The sequence below is a fragment of the Anopheles nili genome, chromosome X, assembly GCF_943737925.1.
Source record: "Anopheles nili chromosome X, idAnoNiliSN_F5_01, whole genome shotgun sequence".
Lineage (NCBI taxonomy): Eukaryota > Metazoa > Arthropoda > Insecta > Diptera > Culicidae > Anopheles > Anopheles nili.
In genome coordinates, this window is record NC_071293.1 from 5840898 (window position 1) to 5859355 (window position 18458).

At 48.7% G+C, this 18458-nt stretch overlaps 1 protein-coding gene across 1 annotated transcript; it reads left to right on the top strand.

Moving 5' to 3' along the window:
* The first annotated feature begins 8469 nt into the window (after positions 1 to 8469).
* On the top strand, positions 8470 to 16070 carry LOC128728770 (CKLF-like MARVEL transmembrane domain-containing protein 4). Its single transcript, XM_053822415.1, has 4 exons — positions 8470 to 8753; positions 15250 to 15417; positions 15486 to 15599; positions 15675 to 16070. Exons 1-4 carry the CDS (start codon positions 8583 to 8585, stop codon positions 15753 to 15755), a joined length of 534 nt encoding a protein of 177 aa, XP_053678390.1. The 5' UTR covers positions 8470 to 8582; the 3' UTR covers positions 15756 to 16070.
* Positions 16071 to 18458: the final 2388 nt, after the last annotated feature.

Sequence of the window (18458 nt, forward strand, 5' to 3'; positions counted from 1 at the left end):
AGTATTATCGTTGTTTGCTTGTTAAACGCCAATAGGACCTTATTTAACCACCCGCGCAGCCATTGACCCCCATCGTAAAAGCTCGTTTCGCGATCAAATGACACAATCATTACGCTCCAAACCGGCTTGAAAAAGGGGGCCTTCCATTCGAAACGCAACAGCAGCAAGGATCGTCGTTCGCGCGGGATCGGAAAAAGCAACAGCAAAAGGAAACCCATTTTGCGTGCCGTACTTTCCGGATGGGGGTGGAAAACAACAAAAAAACACACAATAATCTGGCTTTGGCCAATCATGAAACGGTACACCGATTTTCCGAGGCAGGGAATGAAAAAAAAAGCACGCTAATGAATTTATCGAAGACAACCGAGCCTCCTTGTTTGGCCAACTTTCCAGACCCGCTTCTTCGCCACCCACGGTGGATGGCGCTGTGGAAAACAAAGCGCCCAAGCCACCCCCGGGACGGAACCGGGAATGGAATATTGCAAATTATTGCGCCCTTCTTCGGGCTGCCTTCATGAACCCGACACCCTGGTCGGAAAAGCGAAACAATGTGGTGGGGGATGAAAAATAATAATGAAAGATAACGCCGCCGGACGCGCTGATGTAAGAGATAAACTACTCTTGTTTCACCGCGGTGGGGGAAAACGCACCGAAGAAAAAGAAAACTCCCGCTCGGTGGAGAGAAAAAAACAAACGCGAACGATGAAATGCAAAACAAAGTTCACACCAACTGCACGACCTGCAGGAAAAACCTGCCCCTCCCCCGGGGTGGCTTTTTGTCCGCTTTCCACCGCGCCTTTTTCCGAGCTTCACCGTGGGTTTTCCAGCAGGTTTTTGCTGTTCAGCATCATCATCCTCATTATTACCATTAGAACTAGCCAGGATCGTGTACGTTTTTTTGTTTCTCCTCCCCGCGTTGTTGGTTTGTGTTCACTTCTTCGCTCGCTTTTCCTTTCAGGGAATGCAATTTCTGCTGGAGTTTAAGTTAAATCTTACCCTTGTTGGGCTGTCAGGTGGGTCTAACGCCCGAAAGGAAACGCAACCAGACGGAGGCTGCCAATGCCTCGCGGGAGTGATGTGGCCCTTATTTTCGTGCTTTCGTTGGCGCATAATTTCATCATTATTTATTTTATTTTCCCAACTCTCTCTCTCGCTCTCTTGCTCTTTCGTTAGGGCTCTTTTGTTCCACATTCACCCGCCCTTTCTCAAGCTGGACGTTGAGCTGGGGATGTTCCCTTAAGAATGCACCGAACCCGGCACCGGAAGAAAGGTATTCAATTAAAAGTTTCACTCTGCCCGTTTCTGGAGTCGAGTTAACTCGTTTGCTGGCAGGCGCGTTCGATGGAAGCGATACACCTTCGGGTGGATATATCGCTTTCGGCGCCATTTTTCTTTTCCCCCCTTTAACTCTCTCTCTCTCCTTCTCTTCCTTCTCCCTGTTTACGCCATTTTTTTCCCCCTGCGAGTTGCGATCCTTAAAGGCGCGAATCTCGCCCGCTTCCGGTCGCAAAACCGTGCGACACCTCGATTCCCGTCTCATCAGCATTATAATAAGCGCGTCGTCCTTCGGCCGAACGTTGAGACGCCATCGAGAAGCGCGCAGAGAATACCGGCGGGCTATGAAAGTTTAAAAAGCCGCAACCGTCCAAACAGCGGCACGAATCGTGTCCCCAGGTTGGACACGGTCACCTGCCGGGCACACCTGCTTGTAATTGGATTGATCCAATATTCATACGCCCGCCGTACGGTTTCTTTTTTTTTTTTTCGGCGAGTGGAGGGATTCGACGAGATGTGATGATGCCTCGAACAACGCTGTCAGTTGGGCGCCATCTTGCACGTCCGAGAAAGCGCCCCGGTGCACGAAAATTGTGATCCCGTTCATGCATAAACGATGACGAACCGAGCGGTCTTTGGCACATCCAATCTGAATCCAGGGCGCGTTTCTTTTCTTTCATTCTTTTTCTTTTTTAACCGCACCACGAAGGTGAATGCTCGAACGTTTTGTTAAATCATCGCCACGGCGACAACACAACGGGCTTTGGTGATAGCGCTAATAAGCCCGCTAGAGGTCGCACAGGGTTCAAGAACCTAATGTCATGTAGTTAGTTGAGGTGTTCGGGATCTAGCGCTCTACAAAACCTACCTAAACCTCGCCGGTGTTCATGCGTGTGCGTGTCCAGAAGACATTGGACGAAGGACGTCATCAAACCAGCCATTCTGCCGTAACATCCTCACCAGTAGGCTATCGTTCTAACCTACCAACGTACACGCGCCCTTCTTTCAAGCCAGTAATTACACAATGGCACACTTACTAACGGCTACTAATTGATGGTACTTGTTGCGGTTTCGATAGACTTTTTGAAAGGCTGTCACCCCAGGTGTACACGGCGCCTCATTAGACCGCGGGAGTATTGGTGAGCGTGTCGAGCCTATCCATTACACAATCGCCACCCAAGGGAGCAGTTGGGGTATCGAGGGGTTCCCTGTTCGGTGCAGGGAGCGGAGGGACGTCGACCTAATCGCTTTGTGTTCGCCTCCCGCACCAGGGTTGTTCATTTTGCAGGTTATATCGCGCCTGACAAACCATCTCCCAGCTTTCCCGCCATATTGCCGGTCAGCAGCGTGCGGTGGTATTGGTGTGTAAATTTTGTGCGATCTGCCGAACCCGCGGGAAACAAAGCATCGCACGCAGAACAAAACGAGAAAAAAAAACTACGTCCTGAAACACGTGCCGCTGGGGAGGCGGTTCTCTTCGTCGCGCCCTAAAGCACGACTTCTCTACTTGTTGGCTGATCGGCTCGACGGCCCTTTTGCGTTTTATGGCACGCTGACGCACGGGGTGGAGTGAGGAGATCCGGGAATTCGATATTGGTTAGTGATGGAATTTAATTGAAATTTTCCCCCTACCCTTCCCTTCTCCAACCACCCTCTATTGCACCTTCACGTATGCTGTCTATTTCTATTGAACGTGGAGTTTTGGAACCACGCAACGTTTGGTTCCGGCAGCTGCATATCGATGTTTGAGCTGCACCGCGATGCACATCTAAAAAACGTCCCCAACCCTCCCCCCCCCCCCCCTAAACACCCCTTCAACCCATCCCCGTTCGAGGGCCAGTCACTTTGTAGCGGTTGGTTTCATTTCGCGCTCGACCAGTCCATTGTCCAGGTGCCGTTTTCCCGCATCATATTGTCCGGCGAGCGGGCGGGAAGCGAGAGAAAGGAAAAAGCCGGTAGCCATGGGCTCTTCATTTGGACGATAAATCGACAACGAGCGAGGGATCAATCGCGCGGATGGCAAAGCAGGTGAAAGGAGGGTTTAAGGTTCAAAACTCGAGCTGCGCCTATTTATTATGCCGGGCAGATATTTTCATCAAAATCGCATAATAAATTCATGCCCGACCAAACATCGGAACGCCCCACTGCCTCCCCCCCCCCCTCTCTCTCTCTCTCTCTCTCTCACTCTCTCACCCTCTCCTTTCACCCTCCTGCTAGGGATGATGGGAGAAAGGAACATCGCCACTACAACCCCATAAAACATATTTCACACACCCCACCATGTGTCGCGCTTCACCCCCTCACCCCTCGCACCCTCATGCTCATCGTGTCACATTTTGTTCCCCGGACGTTTTTCTTTTTTATACACTCCCTTCTCACACGTACTATCTCTAGCGCTTGATTGCTCCTCCGGTACTGATTGTGGGACGCGCACAGGGTGGTTCGGCACAAAACCGCATCTTCGTTCGTCACCCTCAACCACACCCGCTAGCCTCCATTTTTTTTTTATTTTGGTTGAGGAGTTTTCCGTTGTTTTCCCGGGGTGCCGGTTTTCCATTGCATTTCCCTAACCCGGGTCGTGCAATGCGCGCAATTCGGGTCCAATGAACCGTGCGCTAAATTCGGGTGACATCGGGGGGTTTTTTGCCCCTTCCAAACGCACCCCGAGCCCGGAAATGAGCGTTGACCGGTGGGAAAATGGCGGTTTTGTTTGAAGGATGCCAAAAATATCCCAAAAAGTGGCTACTTTCGATAAGTTTATCGATCAAACCAAACAGGACGGGATGTGTCGTGCTTTATACATTTAATTTTCTATCGCCCTCCCTCTCGCTCTACTGTCCTCTATCGCTTTTTCATTACTTTTTTTCATTCCTCTGCCGCTGGCTTCACGGTGATCGCACATGCAATTGATCAAAATTCAGCAAGTTATTATTCATGGCTAATAATCCAACCACACGGTCCGTTCGTTTTTCCACTTCCCAGCCGAAGCCTGAAGTGGGTGAGATGGGGCGTTAAAGGGAACGAGGGGGGGAGGAGAAAACTGGGAGAGGAAAAGGCATTTCCTCGTCCACCCGCAACCTGACTTCCGATTTTTTTGTGCAGCAAAAACCAGCATCAGACCACACCGTTTCAGGGTTTGCTGATGAGCAGGCGTTTTTCCGGGCATTTTCTTTCTCATTCACTCTCATACAATTTATCTTTCTCTCTCTCTCTTTGTCTCTCGTTCACTCACGTACACAAACTTCTTTTGCAGTAAATTTTATTATAATTTCGGCGTTATAAAATGTTCTTTTAATCGGAAGTAACTGATTGGTTATGAAAGTTAAATCATCTCCCTCTGGGTTGGGAAAAACCAACTAACTACCCTTGAAGCTGAGCTGCACGTGACTGGAAATCACACCACGGCCAGCCGCTGATGACGTCAGTGCAGTCGTGCGGAAGGTCGAACCGGTGCCGGAAGGTTGAAAATTTCCATTTTACTGCACACAAAAAAAAGCCAACGAATGAAGAGCGCCCAAAGACGACAATTGTGCGTAATCCGGCTTAGTTTCAATGGTAGGCAACAGACACACGTTATCCTTCGAGGAGCGATGAATTATTGGTTAATCATAAAAAAAGGATCCTAACAAAAAACATCACTTTTGCGACACGGTGTCATGAGGTTTCCATCAGTCAGCACTCTTATGGGGTACCAAACAATCGATCGGTTTCTTCGATTTAGTCATTAATGCACACGAAACTTTCCTTAAAACAGACAATGGCAAATTAGGGGCACATAAATAAATAGGAAAAAAAGCCCCCTCCCAAGCGGCTAGAATAATACTTTTGCGCCGAGAAACTTTGCTTCGAGTTTCCGAACCGGGTTCGAGCTTCGGGCGGTACTTTGTTGCACCGTTGCATTGATGATTAAATATTCAAAGCACTTATGCACGACTTTTTCCCGCTTCTCCTAGCATTCTACCACCCCCACCCGAGGTCATCTAGCGGTCCCAATCGGGGTCAAACACACGAAAACGGAACGGCAGGATGGGGCGGTTTGCAGGAGCGCAAAAAATAATAACCACGATAAAAAGCCATCAAGCGCCTCCATGAGGCAAGGAAAAGCCCACGGCAGGGATGGGAGGGAGTGGCAATGCGATGGGGCTCGTTAGAATGAAACAATGCACAACTGCCCTCCTTCCCCCCGTCGCTTTCTTCCTCGTCATCCTCCTCGCGGAAAAGTGGACGAAGAAAAATCGACCCGCAATTGACTTGCAAAGCTCTCTTCCGCGCGCTTATTGCTTACCCGGTGCTGTTTACTTTAAGAAAAAGTGAACGAAAGCCACCACAGGGTCGGCGAGCGGGGCAGGAGAAGGCCGACGGGTGGGGGCGGTGGTTGGTTGGAAAAGGAAAAACTTTCTCCCGCTTCACCTGAAGGCGAAGGGGAGGTTCGCGCTGCTCGGGACATTTAAGTGCCACCTGTATTTATGGCACCGTTCTGGGGTTTTCACATCGAAGCGTAGTTTTATCATCGATGTTTCCCAACCATCCTCCTCCCACCCCCCTGAATACCTCCCCAAATTTCTCTTCTAACATTTACCCATTTCCCGCAGGGAAAACCCCATCGATTGTGGACCAAAACGATGACCTATTTCTGGAGGGATAGTTCGTGCCGGTTTGACATTGAGCAACCCCTCTCTAACCACGCAGGCCCCCCCTTTCCCCGCATGACCACGTTCCGTTTGTGGGTCAAGTTCCGGTGGCACCCACTTTGCATACCGGCTGCCACCAGCACCGCGCTTACAATTGCGTCGCGAAATTGCTTTCGAACTTGCGCGCCGTTTTCCGAGTGGCTTTTCTTTTTTCTGGTGGTGAAAAACTTTAAGCTCAGGCAAGCAGGATGCAGAGGGGTGGAATGAAACGTAAAACATAAAGGAAGAGCCCCGGGATCAGCGCTGGCAGGGAAGGAGATTGCGTTACAGGACCGAAACGCGTAACAGAACGATCCACGAGAGAGAGAGAGAGAGAAAACCGTTCCGAAAGGTGCGTCATGGAGTGATACGCTTTTTACTGCTGCCACGTGTAAGGGTAGCAAGCTGGAGTGGGTGAGACTGCTTGTGGAAGATTTCCGGGTGAGCTTTCCGCGTTGGTTTTAGCTCCAACCTTCCACCATCCCAGGCGCAGTTTAAGCTCGAAAGTTTTCCATTTAAACTGGCTAACCTTCGGTTTTTAACTGCAACTGATCGGTGGATTATGTACGCCTCTGTAAAATCGTGCCCTCGATTGACCCGCTTTGCAAACTTTTTATAGCACACCAATGTAGAGGGCGCCAGCGTTACGGAGATGACGGTGTTGCTGGCCTTCGATTTTTCGCTTGAATACCTGTTAATATCTACGGCGCAATCGTCATGCAATCGAGGACTAGTGTTGCTAGCATCATTTAACATGTTTTGCTGATCGGCATGTACGATGTTTTATTGAAATTGGATTGAATCACCTTTGGCCGGCGCCGCGAGCGCTGCATTTAAGCTTGCGGCTGCGTGGCTAAGCTTGTGGCTGCGTGCTGCGATGCTGCTAGATCATGACGCAGCCAGATGAATCAATTTTTATTGAGTGCCGGTGAGTGGCATGTACAGGTGAACGGAATCCAAAACTCATTACCTTTCTCTCGAAAAGAAAGGTGTTTTATAGGCTTATAGCGGTTTATAACTGGCAGCTTTGGACAGCGCAAATAAAAGGCTCTTATGCTGCTGTTAGCTATTTGGGATTATATTACAGCATGTTGTGATTTCTCCGGTTGGCTTCCATGGTTTCTAATTTCAAAACACATTGTCGTCCCTTTACTTTTAAGGTAATTTAAAGCAATTATACACGAACATAAAATGTATCGATTTGTACACAACGCATTGGCTTTACTCTTGCGCGGTTGGTTTCAAATATTGAGAGGTTTGATTTTCTCTCGATTGCTTATTAGGTGCTCACGACCATCCCAAACTATCTTAGTGTGTGATTCGATTTGGTGTATCTATTAGAAAACCGACAATGAAGCACTTTCGTTTTTGCAAAGCTCTGCTGAAAGCGTTTTTATTCGTTTGCCTTTAAGTGACCTCCTGGTGAATAATTTGCTTGATATTTCACGCAAAGCTATTAGATGATGGATTGCAACCGTAACATCTGCAAATTTCTCCCACCACCATATGGTGCTCAAACAGAACACATCATTTACATTATGCATACCATGCTCGTATATAATTTCTAATCAAATTCCAAAACATTAAAGACATCTTTATTGTTTGTTATCGATTTGTTTGACCTGTTTGATGGAGAGAAAAAATGCCATGGGAAAAACACCAAACCCTCTGGACCCTTCGATGCCACGCGCGAACCTAATTGAGCCACCCATGAGCGACCTGCTGCAGCGTGAACACCGCGTTCTACCAGTTCAACCGCATGGGGGTCGGAACTCAACTGACACTACACGTGAACCCTCTGGATCGTACGGACGCGTCGGTTAGTTATCTCCCAAAAAGAACCAAAAATCGTGTGGCAACAGCAGCAGTAGCTCCGTCGTAGTGATCTGTTACCTATCTGCTGTGAGTGGGTGTACTTCGCCGAATTTCGTTCCGGCAGTGTTTGACCAACCCGTCGCGGTGAAAGAGTTGCAAACGCGGCCCGATATCTTCGGTGGTGCGCTTATCAACGTGATATACGGCAGTGTTAGTAGCTCGGTGGGTGTTGCACGGTGCGCGAATTTTTCAAACCACAGGAACATCGAAACAGGCTCGTTCTCGAACAGGTGGTCGGTGCGAGCTGCGTCGGGATTTTTGGGGGCGTCGATCAGCAATCAGCTCGACATCGAAAAGCTGTCTTTTGAACGAGCACACTTCAATCAGCTTCTTACCATCAACGTCCAGTCTGTGGTCGGGAAAGTGAGTGCTAAGAAAAAAAAACCTCCCCAGTGGTTGCAACCGTTCTAACGGAAAAAGAAAAAAAAGATTCAAACAAGACAAGCGAAGCGGAGGAAAATAGTCCTCAGCTCGGGAAATCGTGCGTGCGTGCTGAGGTGGATCGCAATCTAATTTCGCTGACGTTTAATCGCCATTGTTTTTTTTTTTGTTTTTGGTTTTGAAAGTATCACCCTGCCGGTTTGTCACGCCGATAGGCACCGGGTAGAACCGCACAGTGAGCTCCTGTGTCAAGTGCAGGAACCAGCAAACGGGAAGGTTGTACTCAAAAATAGAAACCTAGCGGGACGCGCGCGCGTACATTTTCCGACGGTTTAGCCAGAGGTTTAGGACGGTTTAGACCTCCCCAGACCAGCAGCCAGTATGATGTCGGAAACGGTCGTAACGGTGGAGACACCGAACCGGATCGGCAATGGTCCAACGAATAATCCGACCAGCCAGGAGCAGGCCAAACCCGACTCCAACCTCAACTGGCTGAAGTTCAACACGCAGTACTTCATCACCATTCCGGGCATACTGAAGATCGTGCAGGTGGTAAGTACACCTTTTGCAACAGGGTGGTTGGTTTCCTCAGCGCGTCGTGGGCTGGATTTTCAGTAGCCGGAGGGTGAAACCGCGGCAAAAGCGCGATGGAGCTGTCGGGACGATAAGATTAGATAAAAACGGCGAGGTTTTGAGCGTTTCATGGAGGAACCTTCGTTATTACATTTTTTTGTTGTTGCCTTTGGTTTGTTTAGGGGCGAAGGTGTCGGCATACAAAAAAGGCAGTTTGCGGTTTGCGCAACAATGGTTGATTTTGAATTTGTCACCGGGTGGCTGACGAACCTTACAGGTGGTTTTTGCGAGCACATCTTGGCACAGTACTCGCGAGGTGTTGAGCCCACTCGTGTACCGTTCCGGTGGGTATCAAGCTGTACTAGATAGCTTTGAGTGGGTTTTCTGCAAGATGTTGTCAAACGGACGCCAACGGGCGTCCGGACGTGTTTGAGGCTACGGACTAGACTAGGCTGGGCAGTAGAACGCACATACCACTCCTACCAGGCTCTGGAGGGGTGGCTTTCCTGTTTGCCTGCTTATGCTCGCATGATTACGCAAATTACCGCAACTGCAGCTACGCGCAGGTTGGCCAAACGGAGCCAGATTTTGAGGCGAATGGCAAGAAGTTGTTCAGCAGCCATTGGAGTTAGAGAATGTGTGAGAGGTAGAATACGTTTCAATTAAAGTTGGAAGCGTATCCATGAAAAGGAATGCAGCCTTAGAACATTCGTTTTTGCAGATGGTTTACCTTAGAGTTGCAGTAGCTCCTTGCAGCTCATTGAAACAATTGTATACTTGTCGCCAATCCCAGCACAAACGTTGATAAGCGCAAAGATTTGCGTCAATAAGTATGCAAATAATAAAAAGCTCGCCCATGTTTGTCTACCTGTTGACGCAGTACATAGTTCGACTCTAAATTCCGCAAACACACCTCGGTTAATCGCTCGATTATCCGATAGAAAAAAAAACTGCACTCTCAGCTTTGGACAGGAGTTAATTGCTCTAATTCGATTGCGCTCTTCGTAGTATCTCGCTCTCGCGAGGACTTGAGGGTAGTTCTTACTAACACTTCAACCCGGGAGCGTGAACTGTCTCCCAATGACCCGCCCCAGAAAGCTTATCATGAATTCCAGCAGATAGTAGACATCGATATCGCGTGCCGCGTCGAAACAATGCGCACTGTTCGAGCCACCGTAATTGATGTCTCTCTCGGTTGACAGAAAGGTGCGACCTAATAATAGTGACGGGTTTTCCTTTCTCTCTCACTCGCGCTGTCCGAATTGCCAGGTCCCAAGGGGATCGATCAGATCGTTCTGGCACCGGTGGTTTGGGAACGGTGTTGTGTCCGGCCTATAAAGGGGATAGTCTGGCTATCTAAAACCCATTAACCTCGTACCGGCTGTGTGTGCTCCTTCCTAAACTGGTCATGCAACATTCTGCACCTTCCTCTACCTGGTGCGTTCTTTCCCTTCCGGGGAGGCTTTCGATCTCTCCACCATTCGAGCGTTCCCTTTATCGGTTGGTTTTGCTTCACTCTCTTTCTCTCTTTCTTTCTCCTTTCGCCTGGATCGAATCGATCGATGGAGATACCACGTATCACGCGCTCGATCACATTTCACTGAGATATACTTATCTACAGGCAGTGTGGACGTGAGATAGAGACACATGGCGACATGGGTTGTGAGGGCTTGATGCTGCCGTTCCCTGCTGGAGTTCGTTTCGTTCCGTCATGCAATGCCAGAGCGTTGGAGACAAGCGCGTCTGATCGCTTGGGTTCCGCTACTGGCGATAAATTATCCCTTCACGCTCGGTTCCTGCTTCAACCTAACCTCGGCACGGTTTATCAGCACACAGAAAAGGCGCTTTCTCTTCGGTTTCTGTTTTGAATCATTTTTGTTTTGATTTCCATCTTCGCCCCCGGTCGTTCACGAAGCGATCGGTCTGAACCTCGCACATCCAGCGTGTGTGGAATGAAACGATCGCAAGCTGAGCGTGTTCCACGGTGGACCAAACTCTCGATATTCGAACCAAAGTACGTCCGGTAGTTTGTTTTTGCTTTTGCACCCCAACCGTGCCAGTAGTTAAAGCTCATTCCAATGCACTCCACCAATCGCTCCCGAACGCGCGAATCACGTCTCAGACCGTGCCGGTTCGCGCTGCTGCTGGTTCGAAGAACGGTCAATTGATTTGTCTTTGAGCGTGGAGCGCAAATGTTTGCAACCCCGATCGGTTCCAGCGCGTTAGGCAAACAGCGCTAGCTGACCACACCCACACGCGATCCACTCCTACACGCGGTGCTTTAGAGGTGACCCCGCACGAGGGTCTAGAGGTACTGCTGGTACCCAGAACGAAACGGCGTCGAATCGGTAGAGCGTGTTCAACCGGCTTCGGGAGGCTTTTTGGTTTGCCACTGGAGGAGAGCTACTATCATGTTTTAGTGATCGTTCCGGTTGACGGCATGGCACCAATTTGCGCACCTAGAGGGACTTGCTACTTCGCCCGGTCTGGGAGTGTTCCACGCGACGTGGTATGCTTGAGTTCTCGCTACTGAGATTGCTTTGCTGGGAGCATGAGCGGTTGGAATGTTGCGATGGCCTCGAGATTTGGTTATATATTTCAAACCTGCCGTCACGGCGTTCGAGCGAAACCATCAACGGGAGTTTGAGCTGCAGACATCCACAACTCTAACAGATCTTTGACAGATTCCTGAGAAGAGATCATGAATAGGAACAGAACTACCATATCGGGCATTATGCCATTAAGATCCTCACCGACCTTGCAGTTTGCTCCAGGTTCTAATTAACACCAAGCCAACAGTGCGTTTTACCACCAGCTCGATCAGTTAAGATTCAGCTCCTCCTGTCTGCTTTTGGGAGTAAAAACGCGAAGGTGTCAGGCTCGGGTGACTCCCGCGCCCAACAGCAACAACGGAATGTAACGGGAATAGCGATGGCAGTGTGTCCCTCCTCCCCAGCTTTCAGTGTGACCCTATTTCACGGCTGTCCGGAGGTCTATCCGAACTCTCTGGCAAGCTCACGTGGAAAGGCAAACTGGTGGAAATGAGAGCAAGAACTGCTGCCAGCCGTTTTGTACGAACCCTCGTCGGCAATGGGAAAAACGCTCTGAAAACAGGTTTCCCCAGTCCATTAGACGTCCCTCACAACTCCGCTATCTCTCTCTCTCTCTCTTCTCGTTCCTTTTCTCCTCACTCACTCTTCCCTTCGTTTCGTTCCACTCGCTGGTCGTAATATTTTCTAGTCCATCTTTCTTCCTTCATTTTCTGTCACACGGGTTCAGTGCACCGGCATGATTTGATTCACAGCTTTGCCGCCGATGCGGGAGAAAATTATGGTATGCTACGCAGCCAGCAAACAGGTCCCCCCTGCCCCCCTCTACCGTCCCCAGCTGGGCCCATTCCCGACGATGTTTACCACTTTCCCATCGGGTTTCATTACGGGGACGCCACTGCGCGAGGAAAAACCCGGGAATCGAGGTGCCGTATGGGGGTTTTGCTATGGAAATGATGCCCCTGCCACACGCCGCTGTTGGGCACCCGTACATTTACCTGCCTTCTGTATCGTTTATCTATTGCCGGTTCCCATTCTATAGTGGTGACGGTTCGTTTCGGGTTGCGTTAGACGTTCGCCTTATCGTTTACTGTCGCACAGGTGTATGACGGCGTGCTGAGTCCTCAGGCTTTCGCTCGCTGCTCGTGAGGGAACGCGCGAACGACGAATGAAACACCGAACCTTCGCTTGGTTCTGGTCAACAAAGAAACGTGTCAAATAATTTTCCCTCAAGGTGCTAGGTCCCCTTTAAGGGGTCTCCACTCCACTGCTTTCCATTGGCAGTGTAGCGATGGTTTAATGGTCGCGAAAGTCGGCTAACTGAGTAGGGGTAGGCGTGATGTCGCGCAAAGAGGGAAGAGAAGCGTGGTGGTGGAGCTGAAAAAACACACACACACGCGCGCTTGGGAGCTCGGAACTTTCTCCCGACGAGGCAGCTGATGCAGGGCGAGGGCTGAAATTTGGGTTACAACAGGGAGATTTGAAGGAGAGCGTTACCGTTCTGGTACATTAGGATGCATCTTTTCGGTTAATCTACGAAATGGTTTCACTCTTAAGAAAGAGAGAAGAGCATTGCTCCTCATGTACGATTTGCAAAGTCCACTATTAGAGCTCTTATTAGCGCTCTAATCGAAGCATGTATAAGAGATTCGATATCTCAATACTGGTATTTTTTTAGCTTTTTGTCTTGATTGCATTCCACAGCTGAGTTAACACGTGATGCAGTATGAAAAAGGTGCAAATCTCCAAACATACATCCTCCCTCATCAGCCTGATAAGCTATCTAGGATGATGAGTTCATTTTTTCGGCTCTCAAACAAGCTGGACGTAAAATTTGAACAAAGATATCTCGCATCATTTTTCACTCCCATCCAACCAGCGCCCACAAGATCTTGAATCCCTAAAAATCATGCCTTCCATACGAATCCATCTCACAAGCAAACGATTCTGCGCTCAACAAAGTCCACACAACGAATGGGCGTACAAAATTTTGGGAACAAACACCCACGATGAGTCACACTGCGTCCAGAGGCAAACCGTAGCCAAGAGTAAGCTGTAAATCCCCCGCATTAGTCCGCCTCGAACAACCAAACACCAAAAAGTGCAACACGCAACCCCTCCACAAGCGTGTGAAATCTTGGGAACATGGTCCAGCCCCAGGAAACTTAGTCATCCCCTTGCGCAACAGTCCCGTCACGTGGCCGTTCAATTATGTGGGCGGTTGGTGTTTGGACCTGCATCCACAACTCAACCGCTGCATTAACACAAACCGCCTGCGCTGAGGCAATGCTATTATTATCGTACCCAAGCTCCCCTGTTTTTTTTTTGCTGCCGTCGTGAAGCATACGCCTAAAAGCGAACCCTCTCAACAAGCACCTGTCACGGAGGACACGTGTCTTCCGTTCGCGGTGTTTGTTCCGCAACACGAACGAACCACAGCTTGGAAGGGTAGCCCTTAAAAAGCAAACACCCCAGACGATGATTGATACCAACCCAAAGACCAACCGAAGGGTACGCTTGGTATGGCCAACAGACACCGCACTTCCTGGAACGTTATCACCATGATCCCCAAATTCGGCATTCCCGGGACCTCCCGATTTGGCGAAGGGGCAAGCGTGACGTTGTCAAATAAAGATGTCAACGTCACAGGCCGCATGGTACGGTACGCTGCCAGCTCTCTAGAAGGTATACGTACGGTTGGCAGCTTGGTTTTAAGCATCGCACTGGAGCTCCCCTTGTGTGCGTTGGGTGGCTAATTAGTCACAAGTTCCCATTCGACACCTGCGCAAAACGAAACGCTCGGCTGGAAAGGCGATAATTTATGTCCCTATTTGTTCCCAGAGCACGCCTAGTGCTGTTAGCGAGTGAAGCGGCCGTAGATGACTAGGTTTTTGCTCTGAATCAATAGCACGGCTGTAAAGCTCGTCGAAGGAAACCCTAAAATGGGTGAGCTGACAGATTCCTTTAAATGCATTTAGCGATGGAATGTGTTAAGAACGCGCCCTTGTAGAATTGCTGGGAGCTGCTTGCTGAGATAGCTGCTCTTATCTAATCGATCAGGATATCATCTATCCAACAGGTTCGGGATAGATATGGTCCCATAACGAACGATCATCATTATGCACGATATATAAATAAATAAAACACCGGAAATTCGTCAGCAAAAACCAACCCCGAGCCATAAATCTCTCGAAACCGGCTACAGATGCGCCATTTCATCGCATCTTCGTTTATGGTGGCGCTCTCAAACAAACTCCGGCACCTCCACAAGTCACCGTGTTCGTCGTAGGTTGCAGGGTTGTGATTTCGCTGCGTACGTTCGGCTGACGACATCTCGCAACAACCGGGCAAGGCTCTTTTGCTTGGCCCACGATGTGCTGACTTCATCATCCACTGCCCCCTATGCGCAGGAGGAATCACCCAATCAATGTCGTAACCGTGAGCACGAGAATTCCGACAAAAAAAAAGCATTCCACGAGTGTATCGAAAGCGCCCGGTTCAATTGACTTCTGGTGACACTTGGCATTCGTGGCTTTCGTGAATGGGGGTTTTACGAGGGGTGATGGCGCCATCGACTGGCGTGGGTGATGGACGATACCGATGGCAGTGTTTTAAGTGTTCCGTGGAGGTAGAGCTTGGTAATAAAATGATTATTTGGCCATGACTAGTTTTGTTATCTTACGTTAACTTCCATTTGAAGTACAACCGATCGCAGCAGGTTGTGATGGGGAAAAAGTCTTAAACATTATAGAACACTCCTGTCGATCAAAGATCATTATGGACGAGTGATTAAATAGTGTTGTGGGAGTATTGGTTTTATTTTTGTTCCTCCAACTTTATGCAAGAAACCCACCTAATCCTTAACCTCAACATACGTCAGTTAACTTCCTCAATCGGTATGTTTTTATGTTGTTGTACTTTGACAGGTTTTCGGTATCATTTGCATGGCCTGTGCCTCACCGGCCCTGATCGGTGGTACTCACTTCTTTTTGTTCGTCGTCGTTACCTTCTTCATCGCCACCATCCTTTGGACATTCGTGTACTTGTTGGGCATCCGTGAGGTCCTCAACCTGCCCATCAACTGGATTCTGACGGTGAGTGAGGTTTAAGACCCAGCACGCCATCTTCTGCTCACGTTGCTGGTTGTCTCTTATCCTTACAGGAGTTGATCAACACGGCGATTGCTACGCTGCTGTATTTCATCGCTTTCATCGTGCAGTTGGCTTCCTGGTCGAATCTGATAGGCCATGGACGTGGTTCCAACATCGCCGCTGGTGTAAGTTGTTACCCTCACGAAAGGTGTAGGTGTTCACTTTTACTAACTCTCATCTCGCTCTCTCTCTCACTATAGGTATTCGGGTTGTTTAACTTCCTCGCGTACACCGCCGGCACGTACTTCCTGTACGTCGAGCATCGATCTGCCGCCGTGTAAGGCCACGATCGGGATCGGCCCGTTTTTTTTTCCAGGAGGCGTCATCGTTATGCCCCACGGATGACACTTGCTGCTGCACGATCCAGAACCACACGAGCACGCGTTAGGGAGCGGGCATCGCACAAACCGACCCGGTCACCCCAAAAAAAAAACGTGCGTTTACATTTAATGATCGATAGGATAACTTCTAACACGTGGCCCAAACGTTCGGGCCAACGGAAGACAAGCGTAGTTTGTAGCCAATACACGGAAGAAGCTAGGGATGGTAGATAAATCAGGCAGGCCACATTGCACCCGTCATCGATAGGAACTCGAACGCCATCCATTACAAGATGGACGATTTTTTTTTTGACAGCGCCGAAAGTGGCATTTATTCACCCCTAGACCTGGGGGCCATTTTTAAAGGTGAATGATAGGATTTTCCCCCCAAAAAAAAAAAGAAAAGACAAAACAACACCGACCATGTGGCTTGTGGGCTGGGAAGCTAAATTAAGAGCTAGAGCGCGAGAGAGTGAGTGAGACAGCACGAGCTGAACGGCGAACAGGCGGAAGTAAATGCTGGCTGGGGCCACCCTTTTGTGTCGAATTTCGCCGCTAGGCTTCTTTCACTTTTCGACCCGTTTTCGAGCTGTACATCATTTCGCGGCTTTTGGAGGAGTTGTGGCTTTTTGTAGGCTTACGTTTAGCGTGTTACGGCTCGGCACAAGCACCACCAAAAACGGGAAGCGTGTAGGCGAAGAAAATGCGAAAAGAAAAACTCCACCTCAAGTGGAATAGTGGTGCCGGTGGCTTGCTTCCAAATTTCAATTTCCTTTCATAATTGTGCGCGAGGAAAAACAAAAATCCCTCCCTTCGTTCCCCCAACCACCCCCCCAGCTGGGTGGATGGTTTCGCTTTTCTCGCGTGCGTGTTATTTAAGTTTCAATTTTGATTATCTCGCCTTGTTTAAGGAAAGCGGCAAAAGAAACACACACAAAAAAAAGAAAGATTTCCTGTCCCTCGCTTAGGCGGTCGAGGATGGTAAGAGCGTATAGAAAAACAAAATATCCAACCCATCGTAAAAGGAAAACCACCGCCCACACGCACACATTCGACACACACACACACACGCATAAAATCACGGCGAAACAATAGCGGGCTGCTATTTATATTTTTTCTTCTTTTGCATTAAAACTATCTATCCCTCCGGTGCTTCGGAAATCGCTTCAGAAATAGGCATGTAGTTTATCATCGCTCGTACTTCTGCTCATTTACCTTAATCACCTGCTCCACCCCGTGTCTCTGACTCCTCGTTCCCTTATGACCCCACTGTCGCAAGCAATTTTCAATTATTTATCTTCACTTTATACTACACCGGTACGAAGCCATATGTAGGAGCTATCGCCAGGCAGTGGTTAGCTTTTTTTTAATGTCTCACATTGGGGTGCATTTTGAATTCGAAGGGTGCTCCATTCGAAGGGTGTAACAAAGCCCTTGCTACTGTACATCACCCAAACCACCCACTTTCCTTTCGTCTCCACCGGAAGCAAGTTATCTTCACCCTCACTTTATCGGTCACCGGACGGCGGTTTTATCAATCAACCCCTTGCTGGCAGGGAGAAACACGCACGCGAAATGGGGAATCGCACGTTAAGAAAGCAATAATTTAGCTCCATTCCGAGGACAAGCGAAAGTAACTCCCGCCACGGCGGATGTCGATGGCGAAATTGGAGCTCAATCGAAGCGCGAGACACCGGAAAAACCAGGGCGAGCGGGTTTTCTTTCAAGGGCTGAAAAGCGGGCAAGGGTTGACGCGAAATGGCGGCCGGCTTTTGGGTGGCTAATTTTGGGGCCAATGGGCGAAATTTCCGACCAAGTGAGGGAGAGAGAAGATAGCATGTCAGTGAAGACGAGATAATGAGCCATTAATTAAACCTTCCTCCATCAATTTCACTCCTACTGCCCCTTTCGAGCGATCGATGAAGCCCGTGGGATTGATTGTGTTATTTTTCATAGCTCCAGTTTGTGTATCGGCGAGCTTTCTTCTCTCTCTTTTTATTTTTTTTTTGTTCGCAGAAGTATGCAATTTCGATTCGTTTACGTTTTAAGTTTGGTGGGTGTTCACGACGCTCAAACTTTCGGCATTTTTTGTTTTGTTTTTAAGCTTGCTTAGCATCGACCAGAACGGTATTAAAAGCCCAGTGTAACCTAAGTGCCTAAGAATGAGGAAATTTACAGTCGAACGCGAAGGAATCAGGCTCCTCCTTGAGCTGATAACGTTTGAAAAGAGACGGTTAGGGAATGTTCGGTTCAATAGTGTGGCGCGATCTGCTGTAAAAGGTGCACAGTCAATAATAATTTTATGTTACAGTGTTACACCTGCGTTTGTGTGTTTATTTCTAGTTATTTAAGAGTTGAAGCTGCTAATTAGTGGACTTTTGGAGTCTGCAATCTTCAATAGGTCTACAAACAGCCTGAAACTAAAGATTCTGAATTCACTCACTGATGCGATCGTGATCGATCTTTTAGTATGGTTTGTCAAACATATTGTTTGTCTGCATTCATCTTTTAGCTGATGTTTCCTTTAGCTACAGTTTTCGAACTTTTCCCTAATTTTGTCATTTTCTCTGTCGATATTTAAAAAAAATCTATCGCCTTTGAATTGATGACATTTTTAGTTTAAATTTCTTTGATTGCATGAGCAGTTGAAATGTTATTAATTAA

What these genes read in the sequence shown, in the direction of transcription:
- LOC128728770 (XM_053822415.1), top strand. Translation starts at nt 8,583, where the DNA reads ATGATGTCGGAAACGGTCGTAACGGTGGAGACACCGAACCGGATCGGC. An exon ending in TACTGAAGATCGTGCAGGTG is followed by an intron (nt 8,754 to 15,249) that starts GTAAGTACACCT and finishes GTACTTTGACAG; the next exon opens with GTTTTCGGTATCATTTGCAT. An exon ending in CCATCAACTGGATTCTGACG is followed by an intron (nt 15,418 to 15,485) that starts GTGAGTGAGGTT and finishes TTATCCTTACAG; the next exon opens with GAGTTGATCAACACGGCGAT.